A 23,521-nucleotide genomic window follows, 5' to 3' on the forward strand; every position below is an offset into this window, starting at 1 on the left:
AGTGGTCAGCTATTAGTCTTGTAGGACTGCTAGGACAGTTACCCCCTGGACATTTAGAATTTTACAGTTCCTCCTGTCCTTGTATTTTTTTAATAGGAAACATCTTCCAGTGTTACTGACATATATAGTTTTTGAACAAACCTGTTACATCTGAATGATCATGAGTTTTAATTTTGTGTTATTTTATTATGAATATCCAAAACAGTCCAGTACCGTTGACCTTTACCTTAAATTATATTCACACAGCATAGAACCATAGACATACAGAATGCAAGACATTATGTGTAGTTCTGTGACCATATTTTAGCTTTATTATTTAAAAACAATTATTTAGTAAGATTTATATTTTATATTTATAGATTTTCTCTTATTTACGTTTTTGAAATGTGAAAACAAGTTATGCAAGTGGTGGAGACGACCGATAGGACAAGTCCATTTTTCAAGTTGTTTTTTGAAATATTACAAAATTGCTGTCTTTTAGTTGGTTTTTTTTTGTCACTTTGATGAAAGTGACTCATGTTGGACAGAACCTGGAAAGAAAAGGTGGATAACAAAAGATTGCTTGCTCCTTTCTCACAGACAAAGCAAGTACAGAATGTGTGTACAGTTTCTGGTTTCTGCCAGAAATACTGGCTGATAAGCTGACAGTTGTTCTACCAAATTACAGACCAGAGTAAGGCACAGCAATTTCATTAGACATCCATACCATGCATGATCAACATCATTTGAGTTCATATGAGCAGGTAATTCCAGTGATAAAGAAATAGAACAGCTTTGTCACCAATGTGTTTAGTCTTGAAAATAGACAATGCTGTTTCACAGATAAATGTGTATGCACAGACTGTTGTGATAACAACTCAGTGGCCAAAGAAAGTGTTTGGTCTACACAATCTCACTTTTTCAAAGTGCCCACTTTGAAAATTTGTGGTAACTACTTGTTCAATTACTGTTACCAGTAGCTACAGACAATAAAATTATCCTCTGAAATATAAGACTAGATTATCGTTGATTTTGATGATGAATATTTTTAATAGTTGTTGAATTTTCAATGTCTTTGAATTGAGCAAGAGGTGAAGAAACATTTCAGAAAGTCTTGAGTGTGATGTGGCTTCATCTATTGCCAATCCTCAATCAAACAAGTACTCTGATCAATTGTTTTTTCATAAAAATAGAACGCTTTGTGTAAATAAATGAAACGTTGTTGATGGTTACTCCAGGAAATATTTTTTTTTCACTATGCAATATTCTGTACTTTCTTCACAGGCGTCTTATACTTCTTTGAAGTTGAATGAGGTACTTTTATCCTGACATATTCTGCCCTCTTGAGATACAAATCTCTTACAATAGTGTTAGTTGACAAGCAAGACTCTTGCAATGATAGCACTGTATTTCTCCTCATCTAATGTATTAAGGCTGAACATTGTTATTTTTTCCTGGGAAATAAAAAAAAAATTGTTATTATTAAGATGATCTGGTTTTATCACCTAATGATTTTTAGCTACTATAGACTATAGTCTATAGAAGCTATTGGGATGGGTATCCGTCCGGTGTCTGGCGTCAGTCTGTATGTATGTATGTATGTATATCCGTTTGTGAGGATGTCCGTCTACTCAAATGTCTTGAGAACTGCAATACTTACAGAGTCTTGATATTTGTTATGTAGATGCAACATATGATTATGACCAACAATTTTTTTCATTTTTTGATGTTTTCAAGAACATACAAATTAGCTCAAAAAAGCCGTTTTTGTTAAAACATCTTCATAACCGCTGGTCAGACAGCTTTCATATTTGGTATACAGGTCCATAGGGATAACCTCACTTAGATTTGTTCGAATGGTGATGAAATATGCAAATTTGATATTCTTTATACAGCTTCATAGGGATGATCAAAATATGATATATTCAAATGATTATGAAATCTACAATTTTGTATTTTTGGGTCAATTTTTGCTATTTTTGGTCAAAAAATTTATTCTCAAAAACTACTCATCTGATAGCTTTGATATTTGGTATACAGGCTCCTAGGTGTTATCATAGAGTGATATGTTGAAATTGTGATGGAATATTCAGTTTTGTATTTTGGGGAATTTTGCCATTTTTGGTCAAAAAATGACAAACAAAAAACAAAAAATGTGTTTCTCAAAAACTGCTTTTTTGATAGCTATGATATTGGTATGCAGGTACTTAGGAATTATCCTAGTGTGATATATTGAAATTATGATGAAATCTTCAATTTTGTATTTTGGGGGCAATATTTTACCATTTTTTGGTCAAAAACTGTGTTTCTCAAAAGTTACTCATCTGATAGCGTTTTTTGTCAAACTGCCTGTACAAGTGTCCACCTAGTGTGAAAACATGATGGCAGTTTTCTATGCTGGCTAAAGATGAATGAATGTCTGTGTACATAGCAGTCAATATGAGCTGTTCTGAAACAATTCTTCTGCTATAAGAATACACTGTATTGCCAAAGGACCTCTGCACTCGGTATATATCTGGTATTATGCTATGTACATCCTCTATACTGTCGACGTCTACAGTAGCTTCAGGGACATTGGCCCTGTGTTTTATATATGAAGTTACATCCATGACACCGTTTTGTTTCTCCTTATTTTTTGAGTTCTGCTTCCCTTGTACCGGTATAGATTCGTTTTGTTTAGCTTTTTTATTTAATTGTACGAGTGTCACACTGAGAATGTTATGTTTGAATGACCAGCCGGTTCTTAAAGTTACTATAAAACTCATTCCCCTAAAAACATCACTATAAAGACACCTACAATGTAGTTCTTTCCTCACATGCAAAGGTGTCTTTTGTGGCTCTATTTCCAATGTTAAAAATTCTTCCCCTTCCCCACCATTTCAAAATATCTGCACCCCCTACTTGTGATACTTCCCATTTAAAACTTTCCTTGTCTCCACTCCACCAGCCTTGAAATCCGGGCCTTTGTGCAAAAATACATTATCACATGCTGTGACATATAAGTGACAGGAATTGTGAATATACTGACATAACTGTGTTTACAAGAGATCATTAACAAAATCACCTTTCGCCATAATTTGTTACTAAAATCAGGGTTGACCTTTGACCATTTTTTCACATAAAACAGCAAGATTCATATTTGCCTAAACCATATGACTTTTGTATGAATATATATATATATATATATATATATATATATATATATATATATATATATATACAGCACATTTGTCATGAATTTTAACAATGCACAGTGCCCCTGAGCGCCATGTTTGATAAAAACATGATCTGACAATGTTGGTTTGTATGGTTTGGTTTGCATCCTAAAGATGACATCCTTCGTGGAGTTCTGTCAAAACCATGCTCATATTTGCCTGTCAAACACTTTTGCAGCATGATTTCTCATTTATGGTCAAAACATCATCTGGGAACCTCATGTCTACTGGCCTTCCAATTTGGTCTGTGGCTTCCAAGGAAAAATCCCATTCACCGTAATTTATACTTTATGTAACGTGCGTTACCATGTTTAAATTTCAGGAGTGTATTTTACTATTTTCAGTCAATAATCTTCTACAAACATGAAGCAACTTTTCTTCATCCATATTTCCTTCTGTGGCTTATTTTATTATTATTATTTATAATGCTCCACTTAAATTTTTCTCTAAGAGTCTGTTTTGAACAGCTCTTTCAGTTTGCTCTGAGTGACGCTGCTTTTCTCCAAGTCATCTTGTTATGAAAATTACTGATTCTATAGAACCATTCTACCAATACCCATGCTATCATCCACGCATTCAAAGAAGATTGTCAAGCAAGACACTGCATACATTTAGTAACAATGAGATTTTATTTTCCATATGCTGTACATACAATGCACCTTGACAATAGTTTTCTTTTAAAACAAATACAAGTAGTTACGATATAAAACTGAAAGTATGCACTGCTAGTGAAAATCTTGAAATTTCACATCTTGAGTGTAGAGGCAAAAATACTGTTCAGATTGAGCCATTACACCAACAAGCTAAATAATTCCATTCCCTTTGCCATTAAGTCACTTTTAGTAAGTTTAGCTGATTACATAGTCACCATTTTTGTACAAGTTTGTATGTTGATTACACATCAAAAAAATTTTGATTGTGATGAGAAACTGCTGTCCATGTACTTTTATTCAATTTACATTCTTTTCATTACAATGACTTCATACTTTTCACGCTGATCGCGTAATTCTAGCATGATCAGACTTGTTTGTACACCAAGCATGAAACCCACAGTATTTGAGTTGTACTGTCCAATACACTGACTTCAACAATGATGCAAATTTGAAAGCAGCCGTCTAAAACTTTTGTAACTACACGTTGTTGCTGGACCCTTTGTGATTTATCACTCCTACATTTTAAATATGGTACAAGACAGAATAAGACCAATTTTATCTACAAACCATCATGATTTCAATATAATATGGAGAATTACAACAAACACATCAAAACATCCTTGTAAGGTTTACATAAATTGGAGTACAGATATTAAATGACTTGGTGTAACATCATAGATAGTCTCATTTCTACTGTTTGTATGGTAACATCACACAATTCATGTAAATTTGACCCATCCTCCAGGCATTTGTGTACCCTTTTACCACTTGTACATTGAATATGTGAATGTTCCAAAAACACGTATTTCAGAATTCCAAACTTTGAACTACACAACCTCATACCAATTGTTTACAGTAATCGGGTTATTAACAAACAATCAGCATTTCCTCACTCGCTATGCTTGTCATTGACACGAGATCCCAGAAAATATCTGTGGCATACATACAGAATATTGACATATATTTTGGACATATGTTGCGTAATAAGTGTTTATTTCACAAACATGAGTATGTGGTACCACGAAGCTGAACACATACACAAAAGTGGATGATACTGTCAACACATTTGCCCTCCAAGGGCCGGTGTATCAGTCATTCAGTCTTGGACATTTGAAGTCTGGGTAAATAATAAATGTACAGTCCACTTCAAGTGTCCGGCACTAATCCATTTTGTGCAATCTCTGTTTATATAAGTGAGTCTATATACACAATATTTGGCATACTTTGCCATAAAAGAATTACATTTCCAATATAAAAAGTTTGACACTTAAAATTATCATTTCCTTTGACATGAGCCTAATTCATAAATACACCAGTGCAGAAGGCATGACGATTCATTTTAAAAAGTCAGTATTATCTGAAATGAAGGAATAAGGAGAAATTTGTCTGCTATAAGCCAATGATGAAAATATTTGCAACTTTCAATAAGCCTGATCTATCAAGGGATGAAATTTTACTCAAACATTAAATACATGTATTTACAAATAATGACTTTCACATACAAATGCAGCACTTTTAAAGTGAAAATTTAATTTTTTTAGAAAGACACAAAAAACTTACATTTCGGTATTAAGAGGTGATGGTGGTGCTCCTTATTAATCTTTACACACACATATTAAGTCTTCTGTTTATCCTCCCGACGTTTGGCAATTTTTAATAGTCTTGTCAGTATTGTAAATTCAGTGATCTATGGAAAACTTACATTGCTGAAACAGCATAATGCTGTATGACATCAAATATTCACATCATGGTATTTTTAACTGGCAAATATTGCATTGCTAATTTGCATACATTTAACGCTATTACTTCATTAAAAAGAGTAACCTTACAGAGAGCATTATTGAGTGATATAAATTGGGAGAGTATACATACCAGTGGGTCAATAGCTGTAACGTTTGGGGATGTTTTTCACTATTTTCGCTCTGTATGGCAATTGCAAGTTCTTGTTTTATTCCCCAAAGCATATTAAAACACCAACTAGTTAGCATGCCAACACAGCATCTGTACACGTAGAGTGTACTGTTATTGTTTACATTTGAATAAAAATGCAGTCTACGCATGCACAGATTGAGTTGACATGCTGAATACTGTGTCTGTGTATCTCAATGTGCTCTGCAGAGTAGGACAAGAAACTGTAGTTAAGAAAAAACTGTGAAAAAATCATCAAAAGTTACACTGACCATTTAACCAGCACTTATATTACCATGCCCTGTCCGTCGCATTTTAATTGGTCGAGCTGAACCATGTGACCGACCACAAATATGCAATAATGGTTCGTTTATGTACCCTTGAATATGAATAATATCGTAACCATCGTAACTTCTCAGCTAAAACGTAAATTGTAATTTGTACAAAGATCATAATCAATCACAAAATAAAATGGAACACTTGTGGGCAAGTTTAGACACTTTTTTTGAAAAAACATCTTCATTTGCAAAATTTTTACAGCACACGCACTACTCACTGACAAGTTCTGGGGTTCCGTTGCCGTTCGCGTGGGAAATTTTCGTAAATTTTGACGTTTTCTGAGGTTCGTTGATAATATAATGGAAATAACAGACTCCACGCTGACCATTAACATTATTTATGGGCGTGGGCTCGAGGAAAGCCAAAATTAACAGGCTCAGCAAGCCTCGCCCATTAATTTTAGCTTTCCTCTCGCCCTTGCCTATAAATAAACGTTAATGGTCAGCGCATCGCCTGTAATTTCTATATTATGTTTCTATACAATCTGTTTGATGTCAACAACAGAGGAAATGCGTTACAAAGCAATACCTTACCATTTTCAGAGGTACTGCCTTTTTTTGTTTGGGACACTATTAGCCTATAAATTTTGCCTGTGTTCATTGGTCGTGTCACCATGGCTCCCATTGGCTGATCAATGCAGTCACATTTAGATATTATCACCCATGATTCTAAACTTGCCTATGGTCACAAACTTCAGAAGACAACATTGTTTTGAGAATTCCCGTGTCTCAGCCTGACTTGTCTGACTTGTCAGATACAGTTAACTATGGAACTTGCCTTTACCCTTTCACCACCATGATTTGGCCCGAACCCATTATTATAAATGGTGATTGTGGACCTGTTTACTTGGAATTGGGGGTGAACAGGTTAAACTATAGCATGATAGTCATCTTCGAATACAGCAACTATTAAGATTACTACGGTCTCACAAAGAGACGATTGCATCTTTGTCTTTTTTTTCCAAAACATGAGTATATACAGTAAATTGTAAATGTCGTTAGTTTGCATATATACAAAATGAAAAATGTCACATGCTAGTACTGTCAACTTCACAATGAAACAACAACGGTTCGCTATTTAGTTTGATTACAGCTAGGTGATCTTAATGAGATTCAGCAGTGATTAGTGTCAACATCGCTTCTTGATTTGAAATTACGTATTCATCAAACTGACATGAAATCTTGAGGGGTTTATTTCTGGGCCATTAAATGCAATGCCATAAAAATTTGAAGACAGTAGGTAATGCCTCTTGTTCTGAATCGGATGATTGACAAATATTCAACATTTGAAGGTTACAGTTTACAAGACAAATTATATTATCTCGTTCAGTATGCTGATCATCGTTCTGATCAACTTTCTCAGACATACAGTTTGATTTTACTGACGGTGGCTATATTCTCAAATTGACTCTTATCGCAGATGTCACACTCCTTAACAACTACTCCCTTGGGAATTATATACTGCTGTGCACTGGCAATTCCCTGCCTGTGAGATTCATCCATTGTTTAGACAGCAGTTTCTGCAGCCGGTCTCTCTCCTCCATTGTCTGCAACAAGAAGGTCCAGAGGATCTCCTGGGCCTCGGTTACCTCGTCCGCTGGAGAATCTTGAGCACTGTAGTAATCCCGACTGACATCAACCACCACTTCTGTCTTCTCAAAGGCCAGCGAGATGACCGATTGACTAGGGTCACTGATGGCCAGTCTTCTGAGGTCACTCAGTGGTTTGACGTCAGTGACCCGGTACTGTGGATTCTCCGGCAGGACTTTGGTGTAGTCCGGCAGTGGGTAACTGACATGGTCTTGGATGCATAAAACAATGTGAGTGCTTGTGACCACCATTGTCCTGGACTCTGACACCGCTGTTGCGGTCTTATCGGCTGTGTCTTTGCTTTCACAGGGAGCAACGCGTAACTGGAAAAGCAAGGAGTACATCAGAATGGTAACATCATCCAATTTAGGTTTATTCTCTTTGATGCTGTCCACGACGATGAACGTCAGATCATTGACTACTTCTTCACTTGGGTAAATGAAACGCACCTTGCTGGGATGCACATACTCAAAGTTTTCTCGGCAAGACCAAGCTTTCAGGGAGGCCTTGTAGAGGTCGTATTCAGATCCGCTGGACTCCATCTCCGGTGATGGAGTTGCGATGTTGATGAAACAAAGTACCGACATCAGCACATCAAGAAAGGCGTGAGTTAGACGATAGTCTCTCGTGATGCAAGACAGGGTGTTGTCGGAGTCCGTTCCCGTCAATCTGAAGCTCTGATCAAACAAGCCACTGAACACTTCTTTGAGATTCTTCAGCTGCATGATGTGGTAACACTTGACCTGCCCTTGACTGCTGTCCGGACTGACATTCATAATGACCCCACTGCAGTGACTTGTGGCTTCCAGATTATCACTTGGGGCCTTTGAACTGCCAACAATTGAGTCACTGTACATTCGTCGGTGTCCTTTCCAGGACTGCAGGAGTCCGGAAGAGTGTTTCTTCAGCAATTTCACATCTTGGTCCGACACAAAATAGATAGCCTTGGAGCTCAACATCACACATGATTCGACTTCTTGGGAAGGCAGGGCATGCGTGATGACATCACACCACATCAAGAATTTCAGTTCCTCGACATCTGCACTGATCTGAGCGATGTTTTCATGGAAATACTTGACAATGGCAACACCCCTAAGAGCGGCCAAACCACACAGAGCATCCGATAGTCTACTGTTAACCTTGGAATTCTGCTGAGACAGGTCGTCCAAGACGTCTTCAGAGTACATCCTTGCTGGGTCGACAGAAGGCTGGCTCTGAGACTGAGGTACAGCTGTCACAGGTGATGTGGGCAGATGCAATTCAAGGTCTGTATCCCGAATATTCTCCAAACTCCCCGATTTGAAGACGACTCTGACAGTACTTTGGGAAGACTTCTTTTCCCTGGCTGTTGTCATCACCTCAAACAAAGCACCGGGCATAAGGGTGTGTAAGCGCTTCTCTAAGTATACCTGAAACTTTCCAGCCACTGCAATCTTGACAGGCATTCCACCGAGGGTAGGGTCACCATCATCGGACAACTCGACCAGGCACTGTAGGAATTCTTTCATTTGATTCACCGGCATGTTATCCACATAGTGCTGCAGACTCTGTGTCTGTTCCTTGATGCCGTGGTCGCTCTCCTCCATGCTGGTCTCTGCCTCGGAAGTGTCACTCTCTCCCTCTGGAGGCTGTCTGCGCTCTCCATCATCTTCACCACCATCATCATCATTATCACACTTATTGTCGTAGTATTCCCCCGGGGGGATTGGAATTCTGGTGAGGAGGAGATCCTCCATTGGGAATTCGTCCGCTTTGCTGTGTTTAGAGATGGACTCCAGCACGCACTGCAGGTGCTGCAGGGAGGGGGACAGACCCTCTATGGATGGTGCTGGTTCCTTTGAAGGGTCATCATCTGTACTGGGCTTGTCAGATGTGAAGTCCGGTGACCTTGAAGCCAGAAAAAAAACTGAAAATTAATGATGGGTTGATGGTCTATGAACCAGCACCGCACATAAGACAAACTAAAGTGATAGTACTAAACGGCAGCCTGACTCTGAATGAGATACAAAGGTTCGATTGGTACACTGCAACCGATGTTGAATTGAGTTACACCATCCCTGAGCACAGCATATACATCACAGCAAAGTGACAAAAAATTATTTCAGTTTATATTTTTCTTTCTTTTAAAAACATATGTTGTTCTGCTTAGTGGAACATGTTGAATTATAAATCATCAGAGTTCTACCCACACCTTGAGAGTACACATAACGTGTAAATATTTAAATATGCTGATAGCCTAATTTCTAGTATGTACCATATAAATTATGTCATCAAATCATTCAGTCCTTCTTATATCTACAGGCAGGGAGGGAGAAGAGAGCTGACAATTGAAAATTTACCATCTTTTTGACAGCAGAATGACATGAAATAAAAGAAAATCAAAGAAATAATTTGAAAACATAGTGACTTTCTCCTCTAACCCGATATCGACTTTCCCTTCTAACCTGACATCAAAGTAATCACAAACAGCTTGGTATTGAGAAAATTCACTGAATCCGATGATGACTCATACCTAGCGATTACTTTTGGCACCACTTCCTCTGCAACACTTTCATCAGGTCTCTGACCCATTCTGCTGGACCCTTGACCCTGTGGTGACCCCTCTGTCTTCAAGTTGAGCGATTTGCTGTCGTGTGGAAGTGATGAGTTGGATGAGAGCGACGACCTCTCTTCTCCAGACTGCTGTATCTCATTAAGCATGCGTAGCCACTGCTCTCCCCCTAAATTACGAATAGACTCGATCTGTGACCGGAATTCCCCAGAAGTGGGGTTCGGTTCTGTCACTGTGATGAAGGAAAAAATAATCCATGTAAGATATAGTTTTCTTCAACATACCCTGTCTTCTCATGAAAAACAGTATTTGCATGCTGCTTTTTGAAGACAATTGGGCCAGCTTGAACTCAGTGAGATATATATTTACATATGTGTCTGCAATACATACGCTTACAAGCGCTCTCGTACACTCATAAAAAACAAGTGCTGACTGCAAGCCCCTACACCATCAACTATACAAACTGCAATTTAATCCTTATTTGCTTGTTGTAAGATTACAAAGTATCTCATGCATAAATAAATATTTGCACCATTTGCAATGCAAGCACCCCATTACGTTTGCATGTGATAGAAGATCAAAATGCTAGCTGTGAAGTAATACGCCACCTTGTTGAACGCAAAAGTGTGCAAAAATGTTTAGTACAGGCAAATACTTGCTTCCAGAAGCAGTTACCAATGAATTCAACCAATACATTGAAAAACTGGTGAAAATGATAATTTTGTGAAATTTTACATGACAACGCAAAATAAGAAAGCTTTGACATTCGATTCAGATTCATTCATAACTCGGCCACACCTATAACCATACAGTATATATGCCACTATAAATATAATTTCTGCAAATAATTCTTGCTTGTTTAAAGTTGTATTCCCTAGTAATGCTGGCATCCTCGAAGACACATCCATCAAAATACGGTATAGAGACCATGATACTCACACAAAGTAAACATATATCAGTACTTGAGAATATGAAATGAGAACACAGCCAAAGCTTTAATTTCAAACTGCCTGGATAGAAAGTGTGACTTTAAAAACCTTGCATTCAAATAAACCTTGCATACCAGAGAAGCTGTAAGGTTTTGTACACTTGGTGGCGCTCTTTGAGACATGAATTTCCAACGGTATAGCTAGGGACAGGCAAGATGGGATTTTTTTATAGTTACAGGTACATGTATACATACTTGATTACCTGGGCCAGTAGCTGTTGGACTTGAACCAGGTGTACCATGCAAATTAGCCTGTTGCAGTGATTCTGACTCTAACGAATCAGCATCTGCTATTTCTGCCTCATGCACATGTTTCTGTTGAAAACACAAGACAACTTAATACACTCTCCAAATTAGAACTGGTGGACCAGGAGAGGGAAACAAAATGAGGCGGAACCAAATTTCACACCAGTTATCAGGTTACATAGATAAACTGTTAATTTACTTTCATTTTTTATGATGGCATTGAATTGGTAATAAGACAATGACACGTCCTTTTTTCAGGTATGTCACACTACGAATCTAAGAAAGTCAACAAGCATGTCTTTCTGCTTTACTTATCCACTTCATTTTTTTTTATACTGAAAACAGAATGTGAACAAAAAAAATACTGAAAACAGAATGTGAACAAGGCATTTGAATCAGTTGTATGCAGAAGCCTGATAACATCTGAAAACTGGTTGAACATGTCGCAGTGCCCCCTTGAATATTTTTTATTTAAAAAAAAAATCAACTTTGCTTCTGAGAGGGTCCCTTTCACAATTGTGAAAAATTGGCTCCAATTGGAAAATAATGTTCAAGAGGACAGTAAGTCTACATAAGCAAACACTGTGAGCTGATGAAAACAGCAAAAGGAATGGCATTTCAGACAGAAATATGGATATTTACTGTATATCAGTCCAGTGTAAACACTCTGACTTCATTTGGAACTGAATCTGGAATGACAAGAAATACATCTACCACTATAAATACCTTAATTCCACTACCTTCATGCAAGTGTGGTTTCCAATTTCATGCACCTCCAGACAGACTTACCTTCCTTGGTGATACTTTCTTGCGTTGTTTTTCTTTGGCTTCTTTCGCCTTATGAATGGCCTGGAGAACAGCTACTGTGTCCTGGTAAGTATGATGGGACAAAAATATTTTTGAGTTTTCTGCTGTCTGTTGCTTCCTTGTTTATTTATAAATCACAGGTCAGCTGGCACAGGCAAAATAACAGAAATGGAAAAAAGATCTTACGTTGACAGAAAAATACACAGCACATAATGAAACTAAACCATGAAGAAAGAACACACAACATCAACTCTTCAGTAGAAACAGTGGACACACTGTATATCATCAGCGAATGTGTATGCAAATTCACTTTACTTCTGATAAAGAATTTCTGTGTCAGATTGGTTTAAAAGCTGTTTGCAAGCTTCAGTTGTTCTCAGTATTAAATAAAACATGATAATTTTTCACTCCGACATTCATTAAATTTGCACAAATCTATTTGAAAAGTTTTTAATTTCACTAGATATTGCCAGCTCAATCTTCATATTTCACTGTTGAATCTTGATCGGCTTTCAACGAATGTTCAGTGCCGACATTTGTGGAAACATATTACATATTCTTTTCATTGAAGATGGGGAAACAGACCGCAAAAAGTCTCAATCAAAAGCAGGGTCATATATTACACTGCAGCAAAAACCGATATATTTCTCATAGAACACGTTGCTACTAGTGTGTCAATTAAGCTGTACAGATTACTCACCAGTTCCTTTTGACTAGTAGCCTGTTTGTCCAGGGTCACTTCACTTGCTCTATCTCCAAAGATTTCTAAAATTTTAGTTCTGTAGTCTGTCACTATAGTGACTGGATTGCCAAGTAAAATTAATCTCTCCAAGCATGGCAATCCACAAAGATGTTTTATCTCTACAACCTAAAGGTAAAAAAAAAATTATAAGTTTCATTCCGTCTTCTGAATGAACATGCCATTTATAGACATAGGGGAATAATTGTGAGAAAAGTGACAAGCAGATGAGAATGACCTGGTAGATGGCATATTAATTAAAAGGAAAATGAAAACAGGATGAAAACCTGACAAAATATCTGTGTTCAGAACAATTCCTTACTTTTTTACTACCTTGAATGAGTTTATTTCAAAGAGAGACAAACTGTAAAACAAGTCTTCATAGCTTGCATTGTTTTTTAAGTGAAATTAGCTGTTACTTTGCTACTTAATTAAACTTTTCCTCACATTTTCCTTGTCTATACCTTTTCGCCAAATTAAAAAATCTGCTGATTACAATGAAAATCTGAAAATGCCAAAAAAGGCATGTGGCTTATTTCAAGTAATTTGCAGTACAAGGGTAGAAGCAACAACACTTCCGATAAGAGTTAATTTTATCAATATGAAGGAAAGTAATTTTTATTTTTCATCTCAATGGATATCTCATTATCACACGTTGACCTCATCAGTGAAAATCCCACTCAAATACACACCTTCTTACATCTTACTTACATCTGTGATTTTATTATGGCTGACATCGAGCTCACTGAGTGAGTAGAGCTTAGCCAACCCTAGGAGACTGTCAAGCTGATTGGCTGACAGGTTGAGTGACTTAATGTTGCCAAGTTTGGTATTGATAGATTGGACTGATTGGATTCTATTATGGGATAGATCCACGTGAGTGAGAGAAGACAGATGCTGGAGATGTTCCACACTGCTGATCAAATTGTGACTCAAGTCAAGATATTCCACTTTAGGCATAAGTTTCTGTGGGAGGAAAAATTGAGACAACCATGGTAGCGGCTATGTGTAATGTCACTGGATTCAAACATAATAGAGTAAAGGTTTGACTGACAAGCGACAGACGCTATACTATTTTCAATGAACTTGTTGAGGACTGAGACCTGTAATCCTGATATCAGCAAAGAATGTGTAACTTTTCACAGTAAATATTTTGAGCCTTTATGAGCAATCACCATGAAAGCAAATATTACATTCTCGTGTGATTTACAGGAAAAAGACATTTCATCCCATGTCTACCTTTTGCGCTAACTATTGTAACTACAATCTACAGTCTTCACTGGTATTAAATGTCAAAACTGAGACTGAACAGAGTCTGTTCACCTCAGATTGGATATTGTCATCTCAAGAATGGAGGAGATTGACATTATGAAAATGATCACAATTGACATAACATAATTTCAACCACTTTCTTTCATACACTGTGCCACTGAAAACAACAAGATCATGCTAAAATTGTGAAGTTACTCTCCATGACAAATTCAGTGAGTTCTGATTGGCAAGCTGTAACTTACCACGGATTCATCAATGCTTTCTATGGTATTGTGACTGAAATCAGCTGTGGTGAGTACGGACCAGGTGGGTACTATGGCAGTGAATTCGCTGGTTCCAGTCTCCCATTGGTGTGCACTAGGTAACAACAAATCCTGCAACAAAAAATGCAAACGTGAACTCAAACTGCCAAACCAAGCACAAGGATGTGACTCTCTTGTACATAAGAGGTACTATACATACTTGACAAAATAGGGTTTGGCTCTTAATCACTTTACTGACCTGGCATAATGGGATGGCAAATGACAGGCAGATTAGAAAAATGTTAAGGTAGTTTAATTAACAACCAGGATTGAGTAGAGGAAACATTTCTCCTTTGCTTTATCTATGTTAAACTGAAACAATCATTCTGTACTTCTTGTCACTTCATCTTTTAATGGTTAAAAGACATATTCTGATAAGAGAATTTGACTGGAACATGGTATCAAAATGTGACATGATCTACCCATACATAGGAAACATCTGTCAATGGTGTGTCTGCTTAACTTGTGACAAATCTCATCAACTGTGTTAGCGTTCACTTACCCTGATAGTGGTTGTTGACTGGTGCACGTTTAACGTTGCCAGGGTTCTCTTTAATGAATCTAACCCTGATATCAGTCTACAGTTACAGTTATCAATCTGTAACAAAGACGGACATACACAGTTTTCATCTGTGAATTATTAACTTTTTTGACTCGTCTAATTCTAGGGATAGCATAAATGCTGGTTCAACAACATGGAAAACCTTGGGTAGGTCTCAGTCTGGACACAAAGCGACCATTATTATAAATAATATTGGTTTGTATAATATTTCTTCAGGGCATTCCTAAGATTGAATGTTACCTCGAGGGTGGTCATACAGAACCCTCTACACACACAGGTCTGAACTTGTATAGTACAAACTTTTTAACGTATCGAAACTCAGAACTGAAACTGCCTTACCTGAACTTGGACTAGGGCTTTGAATATTGACATGTCATATGGTAATTCATTGACAGTTCTTGAACTTGTGCCAAGGGATTTCTCAAATCCTGTTATCTGTAATACCAAATAAAGATATATTATCACCAACTGTCAATAAATTGAAGTACAAACTACTTATATGAGCTCAAATATAGATTACAGGTACTAGAATAACACACAATCTGTAATTTACAATGCAAATAATACCATTGGAGGGTATTAACTTGAGCTTACAATTATTATACACAGTTTTATGCTAGAGTATTCATTTTGTGGACAGATAGAACTGATAAGTAATGGCACTTGTGGCTAATAAGTTGATATCCAACCTGACATTGACTTCAAATGAACGGTCTTCTGCAGCATCAATATATGAATGGTCAACAATACACACAGCATTATAAGATTTAATCTCGTGAAAACTGACAGAAAATTACAAGTAGTGCTTATTTTCTAAGTTTCACACAATTATTTTCCAAAAGAGAGACTTTTTCCTTATTATCCTATGGCCAGCAATGACATGAATCACTGACTTCAGATACCTGGGAAGATAAATGAGTCTAAAGATACATGTACGAGTAGTTACGACAGCACACAGGTTATACAAAGGTGAGATTCTATCTAAATCATGGAAATTAATTAACTGACAACTGTTGGTGTCTTTAACTGTCTGTTCAGATAGTTGTACATACATATATAAGTTGTATATAATGTCAAAAAAGACTACTATGAAATGACATGTTTAGACATCTTTCTCTTCTGATCATTAAAAACTTTGCAATATTTTCTCAGGCATTTCAAATGCTAATATATAAGTTATGGAACTCATGAGCAACATTATTTTTGAGTGATAATTGAATTCAAGTCAAACAAGTGGTGTCTCACCTTTAAGTATTTCAACATAGCGATGAAATCCATGACATGACCGAGGTCAAGGCGTCGATCACCAGACTCTGTAAATGGAGAAAAGCAGAAAATTTTGCACACTGTGACAAAAACGGAAAAAAATAAGAGTCAAACACAAGGGGAAGCAAAGAAAATACACAAAATTTAAACAAGGAAGGGAAAAAGAAGAATAAAAAAGAAACGTAAGCCGGTCACATTTTGCAAATCACTAGAAGTTGATGTAAAATCATGGCATAAAAAAGTATTCTGGATGTGTATTTCACATTGTTGTTCAACAGGTAAATCTAACAACATCAGAGGAACTAACAATCACAGTTGTAACACACCTCCTCCGCAGTCTGTATTCTAATTCGCCAATTGATAGTCACGTGGGATGCGTTCTTTTTGTGCTGATCCACGTAAAGACGTCATCAGGCATAATTTGTTTAAACTGTTGCCTGCCAGGCATCAGTTCCGAAAAATGATGCCCGCTGACGTCAAAACCGATATTTGACGCGAACGCGGACTGGAATGTAAACAAAGATGTTGTCTGCCGGCGATCGAAACAATTATCCAGAAATTTCTTGATTTATTCTACTTTCGGAAGAAGAATTGAATGCTTTGGTTTCCAACAAGGACTCAATGCGGACAAAAATTATAATCAAAGGTGCATTGAACATTTTGCAGAAGTATTGCGATCTTTTTAGGAAAAACTTTTTCTTACTGAACTACTCCAACATATTACATCATAGACCTACATGCGACAAGTTTTGTGTATAGTACGTTCTTATGCATGGCTACGGATGAGGTGTGTTATATTGTCTGACATGATTTACAATATAAAATCAAAGGGAGAGTCTTAGTTTGTCTTAAATGTTTATGCTTGTAATATAAAAACATTATTATCACTGCAAATAACTTATAAAGCATGCGAACATGAATAGGAATCATTTTACATATAAAAGTAATTTTACAGATTTCATTTAATAGTATTTTGCATTGTACAATGTACAGGGACCATATACTCACTGTTACTTAAAGGTATACAGTCACCTTTGTTAAATACAGTCACCTGTAATCTAAATATGCCCATATATGGTCAAAGGGGCGTTCCTTGGTATTCAAAATGCCCATGTGAGGGCGCTGTAATCTAAATATGCCCATATGTGGTCAAAGGGGCGTTCCTTGGTATTCAAAATGCCCATATGAGGGCACTGTTTTTAAAAAGCGGCCACCTGTTTAAAATCTGTGATTGGTTAGATTTTCTCTTTCCATGGTAACTGTGGTAATATTGGAACAGGTGACAGTATACCTTTAAAATTCAAGGATTTTTAAGGACTTTTTCAGCAATTATCAAGGACTTTTTTGGGTCCAAAATACAGTATTCCGATTACATTTTACAATGTATCATATGCTTTTTTATATATGATTGTACATATCATTTTTTGTGATATCACAACTGATCATCTTGTCATATTTGAAAATTGTACTAGTTGAATTATCACTTTTTTCCAGGACTTCCCAGCAGTTCTCAATTTCATTTTCAAGGACTTTTCCTGGACTATCCAGGAGGCTTTTAAATTCAAGGACTTATAAGGACTTTTTAGACAGCATACGGACTCTGAATGTAATGTTGATATATTACAGATCTTGTTCCCTAGTACAGCACACAAATGTTCCTTCCGTTGGAAACAGTACTAAATCACTTTCTCTAAGTGAACAATGCAACAACTACTTGCATTGCAAAATTCTCAAATAAATCCCCACAGGTACTTCAGCTTCTAATTTCTATTGCAATGATTATTATAAGGCAACCGGAAACTAAAATTGAATGGAGAGTCCTGGGTGAAACATTAATTAACGACTATTGATTAATATTACTCAATCATGTTTTAATCTGACATCACCAATGTCAATCCTTTGCACAGGTATTATTTTGTTGATTTAAAATAAATATTGGATAAAAGCTCTTACATATTTAATAGCCTTTTTCTCTATATAAAATTAAGATATGTATACATATCACTAATTATGCATCACCTGACTCATGAACAGACAACCTCATTCAAAATAGCTTATGAACACACCATCATGTGCCAGAAATAACTGACACTGTCTTTGGTATTGTTTTAACAGAAGTGGTAATTTATCAGTAAGAGTTAACTGTTTGATGGCCGATTGAGAGTTGAAAGACACAATATCAATCATTGTGATCACTAATTAATGAACATTCACTGCCATGCAGACAGCTTTCCAATCAATGTTATGAGACTCCAAGAATTAGGATACAAAAATATTTATCACTTATCTCTCAGAGACAATAATTGGTGTGACTGATCTCAGATGAACACAGTTTACTTATTCACATCTCTTGCACAAAAGAGGACACAAATGAAAATACAGTATATCTTGTGCGTAGCATAGCAGAATGTGGGTTTATGCTAAGCTACATTACAATTTAACAATATCAAAGGGAGTATGTTTCTATTCAGATGCAACAATACCACCCCTAAAACTAGCTCTCTACAGCTAAACTGACCCACTGTTCTACAGATACAGGACTTTTAACAATTTACCATCATAGTTTAAAGCAACACATCCTGGTGGAAACACAACAAAATATCGTAATTACAGCCAAGAAGTTTAATTACTTTGTAATTGTCAATAACATTGGTTTGTATAATATTGACATTGCATACCTTTATCTTCTTGGTACATTTGATTTCATCAAATTACAAGATGCCAAATAATTAAGGCATGCAAGACAACCTTTACAAGAAACACAGTACTACAATCATCATACTTGGTATTTTCTCAGAGAATGGTCATTCATGATATAAATCTTACCACAGGTTGGTATGGCTAATTTCAGCCTCTCTGTGATGGCATACAATTGCATGGGTGTCATGTGATACACTTCACCGGCCGCCAGTATCATGTCACCTCTCTCAAACAATTCTTCCGCCAATGCCTCTGTAACACCATGTATGTCCTACAGGAAGTGGGAAAAAGGCATGATTATTCCAATTGCTACCCACGGATTGATATCATTGCATTTCCAGGTCAAACTATAAGTTAAAGCAGAAAGGGTTGAAATTAGCCACTGAGTTGTTGTTGTTGACTGTTGCTATTTGAAGAGTACTGTATTTATCAGTTGTCCCAAGAGATGAAATTTACAAATTTCTTATTACAGGATCACATATACCATGAAGGTATCATCTTGCAAACTTGTCAAAGCTGATTTGGGGTACTGAAGTATGACATAAAACTACAATATACAATGGCAATTTACAAATTTCTTGTTATATGATTGCTGATTCAAGGAAAAGTACATAGAATTATCCTGCAAATGGGTCAATGCTGATTGTGGTAAATTTGTCAGCAAGTTCCATTTACAATGGCAATAGCGCTGTTCACGGTTACAGGTTTGTTACTAAATATAGCTGTACGCGCGCGACATCGCACACGCAGCTTGAAATGCGGACAAATTTTACCAATGTTGCATACGTGGCCGTTTTTGCAGCCAGTACTCAGAGTCGTGAATATGTTTTTTAGTATTCACTGTTACACTAGCAGTCACCCACTGAGATGTATTTTCGTCGTTCTTGCATGCGTAATTTTCAAAAGCGTTATCTGAAAATGCGGACAAATATTTATTTTTGCATATTAATGAGAGAACAGTGACGTAAACTGTGAACGGCCCTATTTACGAATTTCTTGTCATATATATGATCATTGATTCAATGAAAGGCATTATCCTACAAACTGATCAATGCTGATTTGGGGTAAATTTGAAATGCAACTACTGGTACCCGTGCCTGCATCCATGTAGTTATTCTAGCTAAATTGGTAATGTGACAATGTCCATTTTGCAACTTACAGTAAACTAACACTTCAAACAAGATAAACACACCTAAAAGAGGGTCACTTGAAGTTGCCAGGTAAAGGCAAAATCAAAGTGAGTACAAATGATTTGCTCAGGTTGGCAATCCATTTTGAACAAATCTAACCATATCTGCAACAGTGACCATGTAGTGTAAATATCACGTTTTTTGGCTCAGAGGAATCCTCGACAATGACACATGAACTGCTCAAAAGCTGTTCATCATGCCCTGTAACTAGGTGCTCTCAGAAAAAAGGCAAAATTCACTGTCAGACATTGCGATCTTCGCCATGCACCCCAACACCTTTAACAGATAGAACTCTAAAAATGTTATGAAGATGTATAGAAAATCAACTGCTCATACATTTCTGTATTCTCTTGTGTGATTGTATGATTGCAGGCCACAGCTATTCTAAATTGGTTATTGCATGGATAACAAGATTACCACACAGAAGTCAGGACAAGTATCCATTACACAACAATAGTTATGTTACAGCAGATGTTAAGTCTGTAATTCAAACTACTTCAATATCACCTCTAGCTATTTACATGCCTTTAATATTGTATGATCTACACTCAACTCTATTTTTATTACACACAAGTTGTTTACCAATGATACCTCTTGAGTATTTACACTGTACTAGTCCTTTGTTCTCTGTTTGAATTGTTATTAACTTGGTTAATTTGTAATTAGATAATGCTGATAAACAAGCTGCCCCTTTAAAATGGGGCCAACAATAATAGATAGCTGATTGAACAGCACAGCTTAATAAGTAGACACAGAAAGTTGGATGAAGGTGTTAAAGAAAGCTTAACAAATGTCCTGGTGTATCACTATTGTTTGTTTGTCATTTGCAACAACTCTAGAAGCAAACCAAAGAAAAGAATGAGTCACTGTACAATAATGGGCCACAAATAAAATGTTTGAAATGTGGAAGTCATGGGCCTATTTTTTTGGAGTCAATTGTTTCAAAATAGAGAAGTAAACCAATTGTGCAATTGATGCTTTTAGGTACTGTATACTAGCTGTTGAAAAGTATGTTGTTGGTTTTTTGTTTCAGTCTTTTGTTTTGTACCCAAGTCCAGGCCAACATTCCAGCATACCATGAGAAACTATATTATAAAGATTTGCTACAGAAAACAAAGAAACATTCAAAGGGTCAGTAGTTGTAACTTGTGATGATTATTTCGCTATTTTGGTTTTGTATGTTTATGTCAACTCTGCAGTCTGCAAAGCATGTTGGAATACCTGCTATCCAGCTTGCCAACACAGCGTCTATATATGTGTGGAATGTTCTGTTATTGTTTGCATTCAAATTTCAGTGCAGACCAGAGTTCACCAGTCAACAATGACAATGCAGTTTACACATACACAGACTGAGTTGACAAGCTAAATACTATGTATGTCAACGTCCTTTGGAAGTAACTAGAAACTGTTAAAAAATCACCAAAAGATACAATGCAAATGAAGGAATATTGTGGAAAAACATTATGTATTATATTAACAGCAGAAGATTCAAAAGAGCTGTTTGAAAGAATTGATATTGTTTTACCAAAAAACCTTACACAACAATGAGAATACTCACATATATATTGAATCCAAGAAATACAGATAGTGGTTTGGGCAAGTATGTATACTTCTGTAGAAGCACTTGAAGGTACTGTTCCAAATCTTTCTGTCTTTTTTCTATAAATGACTTGGAAAGATTTCCTAGAAGTTTCTTTGGTGGCAGTAGGCTTCTTTCTATTTTGTTCTCAGTCACTAGTCTCTCATGCAGCTCACTAAATTCACTATATCTGTGTCTGACTCGCCACCTGCTGTCATTGACAGAAACTTCAATGATGTACACCTGTGAGTGAATGGTAACAAAAAACTGAGAATGTTTTGCATCTTTTCCTTCTTAGGGTGATCTATGAATAGTGCATATGCAATCACAGTCCCTCCACACATGTGTGTATTGGGACTGTGACGCAATAGAGCAAAACTGGGTGGGGGTGGTGGATGATAATTGTTCTAGTAAGCAACCAGCCTTTTTATAACAAAAGCTTTTCATTAAAAAGTTGATCAAAGTAGCTATTGCAGAGTGTCATTGGCCTTTGAAAGACTTGAGAGAGGGTTATAACTTGGTAATAGCACTTAAAAGGGATGAGGCATGTTCAAGTCCATGTTACTCTTCACAATGCAATACATATCATGTCATTCATGATTCCTTTTCTCTCAAACAGTATACACGTTAATTTGAGGAAATACCAACTCTACTGAGTACTGATCCTGATGGCGTTTTGAGAGGAAACTGTTTTTGAATAAGTAGATTGGCACTTGATACATTCTCTCCCACAATTACACACATTGCTTGGCAGACAAAATTAACCTTGAATTCAAACACGTGCACGTGCATGCATCACAAATCTCTGTCAAATGCTAACTCTTCTCTTTGGCTGGTTAATTAACAGTGCACTTGTATGGCGTGGCACAAAGGGACTTTCCAGATTGTTTTGCTTGTGTGAACGCGGAGGCATACTATATTAATATCATCAGGAGCGATCGTGGCTTGTCATACTCGACGTACACTTGAGGTTCATCAGTCAGATTCGGGAAGGCTTGCTACGGATCTACGAATGTCCACGGTTAAGCTGAAATCTTGAAAATAACTATAGTTCATTTACGAAGATCTGGAGTACCACAGTCGACAAATTTACTTTCACAATCGTATTCATGGGTTTCGTACTACATATTAAAGTGGTGAATATCATTGCACGGCTGAGAACCAATGGCTTCATTTCCCCGATAATCTTTCTGGCCTGTGAGCCTACTTACCGTGTAATTGTCAACTTGTTCTGTCCCACTGATCGATACTTTCCTGCCGAGCCTTATGTCATCCAGATCATCGCTGTATGATGCCATTTTCAAGGCGTTATTTGGGAAAACCCACGGCGATCGCACCTAACGTTACCCTAGCTTATCAAATCCGCCATTTTACTGATTAGCATACAACCATACGGCCAATCAGCTTCTCCGTCTTGGCGAGGCGTGACCCTACGCATGACCTGTCATGTGAGATACATTCCCTTCAGGAAATGTCCTAACTTACAGCTGGGGGGGGGGGGGGGGGGGGGGGGGGGGGGGGGGGGGGGGGTGTTCCACTTTCCTGGTGATTTTTTGCCTCAAGGAAATTTTGCAAAAATTTATGGCCTTCTTGGAATTCTTTTTTTTTTTCAAATAGCAGCCCTCATAAAAACACA

General features: G+C 36.9%; 1 protein-coding gene across 2 annotated transcripts; it reads right to left on the reverse strand.

Moving 5' to 3' along the window:
* Positions 1-3,800: 3,800 nt before the first annotated feature.
* On the reverse strand, positions 3,801-23,263 carry LOC139134922 (nischarin-like). Of its 2 annotated transcripts, none has more exons than XM_070702019.1 (14): positions 23,097-23,263; positions 21,865-22,128; positions 19,243-19,387; positions 16,396-16,463; positions 15,490-15,585; positions 15,091-15,186; positions 14,529-14,660; positions 13,726-13,980; positions 12,976-13,143; positions 12,258-12,338; positions 11,426-11,537; positions 10,196-10,466; positions 6,548-9,570; positions 3,801-6,040 (listed from the first exon to the last, which is right to left on the reverse strand). In XM_070702019.1, the coding sequence occupies exons 1-13, from the start codon at positions 23,181-23,183 to the stop codon at positions 7,548-7,550; spliced, it is 3,798 nt and encodes a 1,265-aa protein (XP_070558120.1). In that variant the 5' UTR covers positions 23,184-23,263; the 3' UTR covers positions 3,801-6,040; positions 6,548-7,547. The 2 variants fall into 2 exon arrangements, with proteins under 2 accessions (XP_070558120.1, XP_070558119.1); XM_070702018.1 differs by having other exon boundaries at positions 16,396-16,496; positions 23,097-23,260.
* Positions 23,264-23,521: the final 258 nt, after the last annotated feature.

The sequence above is a fragment of the Ptychodera flava genome, chromosome 6 (genome assembly GCF_041260155.1).
Source record: "Ptychodera flava strain L36383 chromosome 6, AS_Pfla_20210202, whole genome shotgun sequence".
Lineage (NCBI taxonomy): Eukaryota > Metazoa > Hemichordata > Enteropneusta > Ptychoderidae > Ptychodera > Ptychodera flava.

Coding starts and splice junctions, on each gene's coding strand:
- LOC139134922 (XM_070702018.1), bottom strand. CDS start 23,183: ATGGCATCATACAGCGATGATCTGGATGACATAAGGCTCGGCAGGAAA. Junction 22,129..23,096: donor AACAAGTTGACAATTACACG/GTAAGTAGGCTC, acceptor ATTCACTCACAG/GTGTACATCATTGAAGTTTC. Junction 10,467..11,425: donor TCCAACAGCTACTGGCCCAG/GTAATCAAGTAT, acceptor CCTTCATCACAG/TGACAGAACCGAACCCCACT.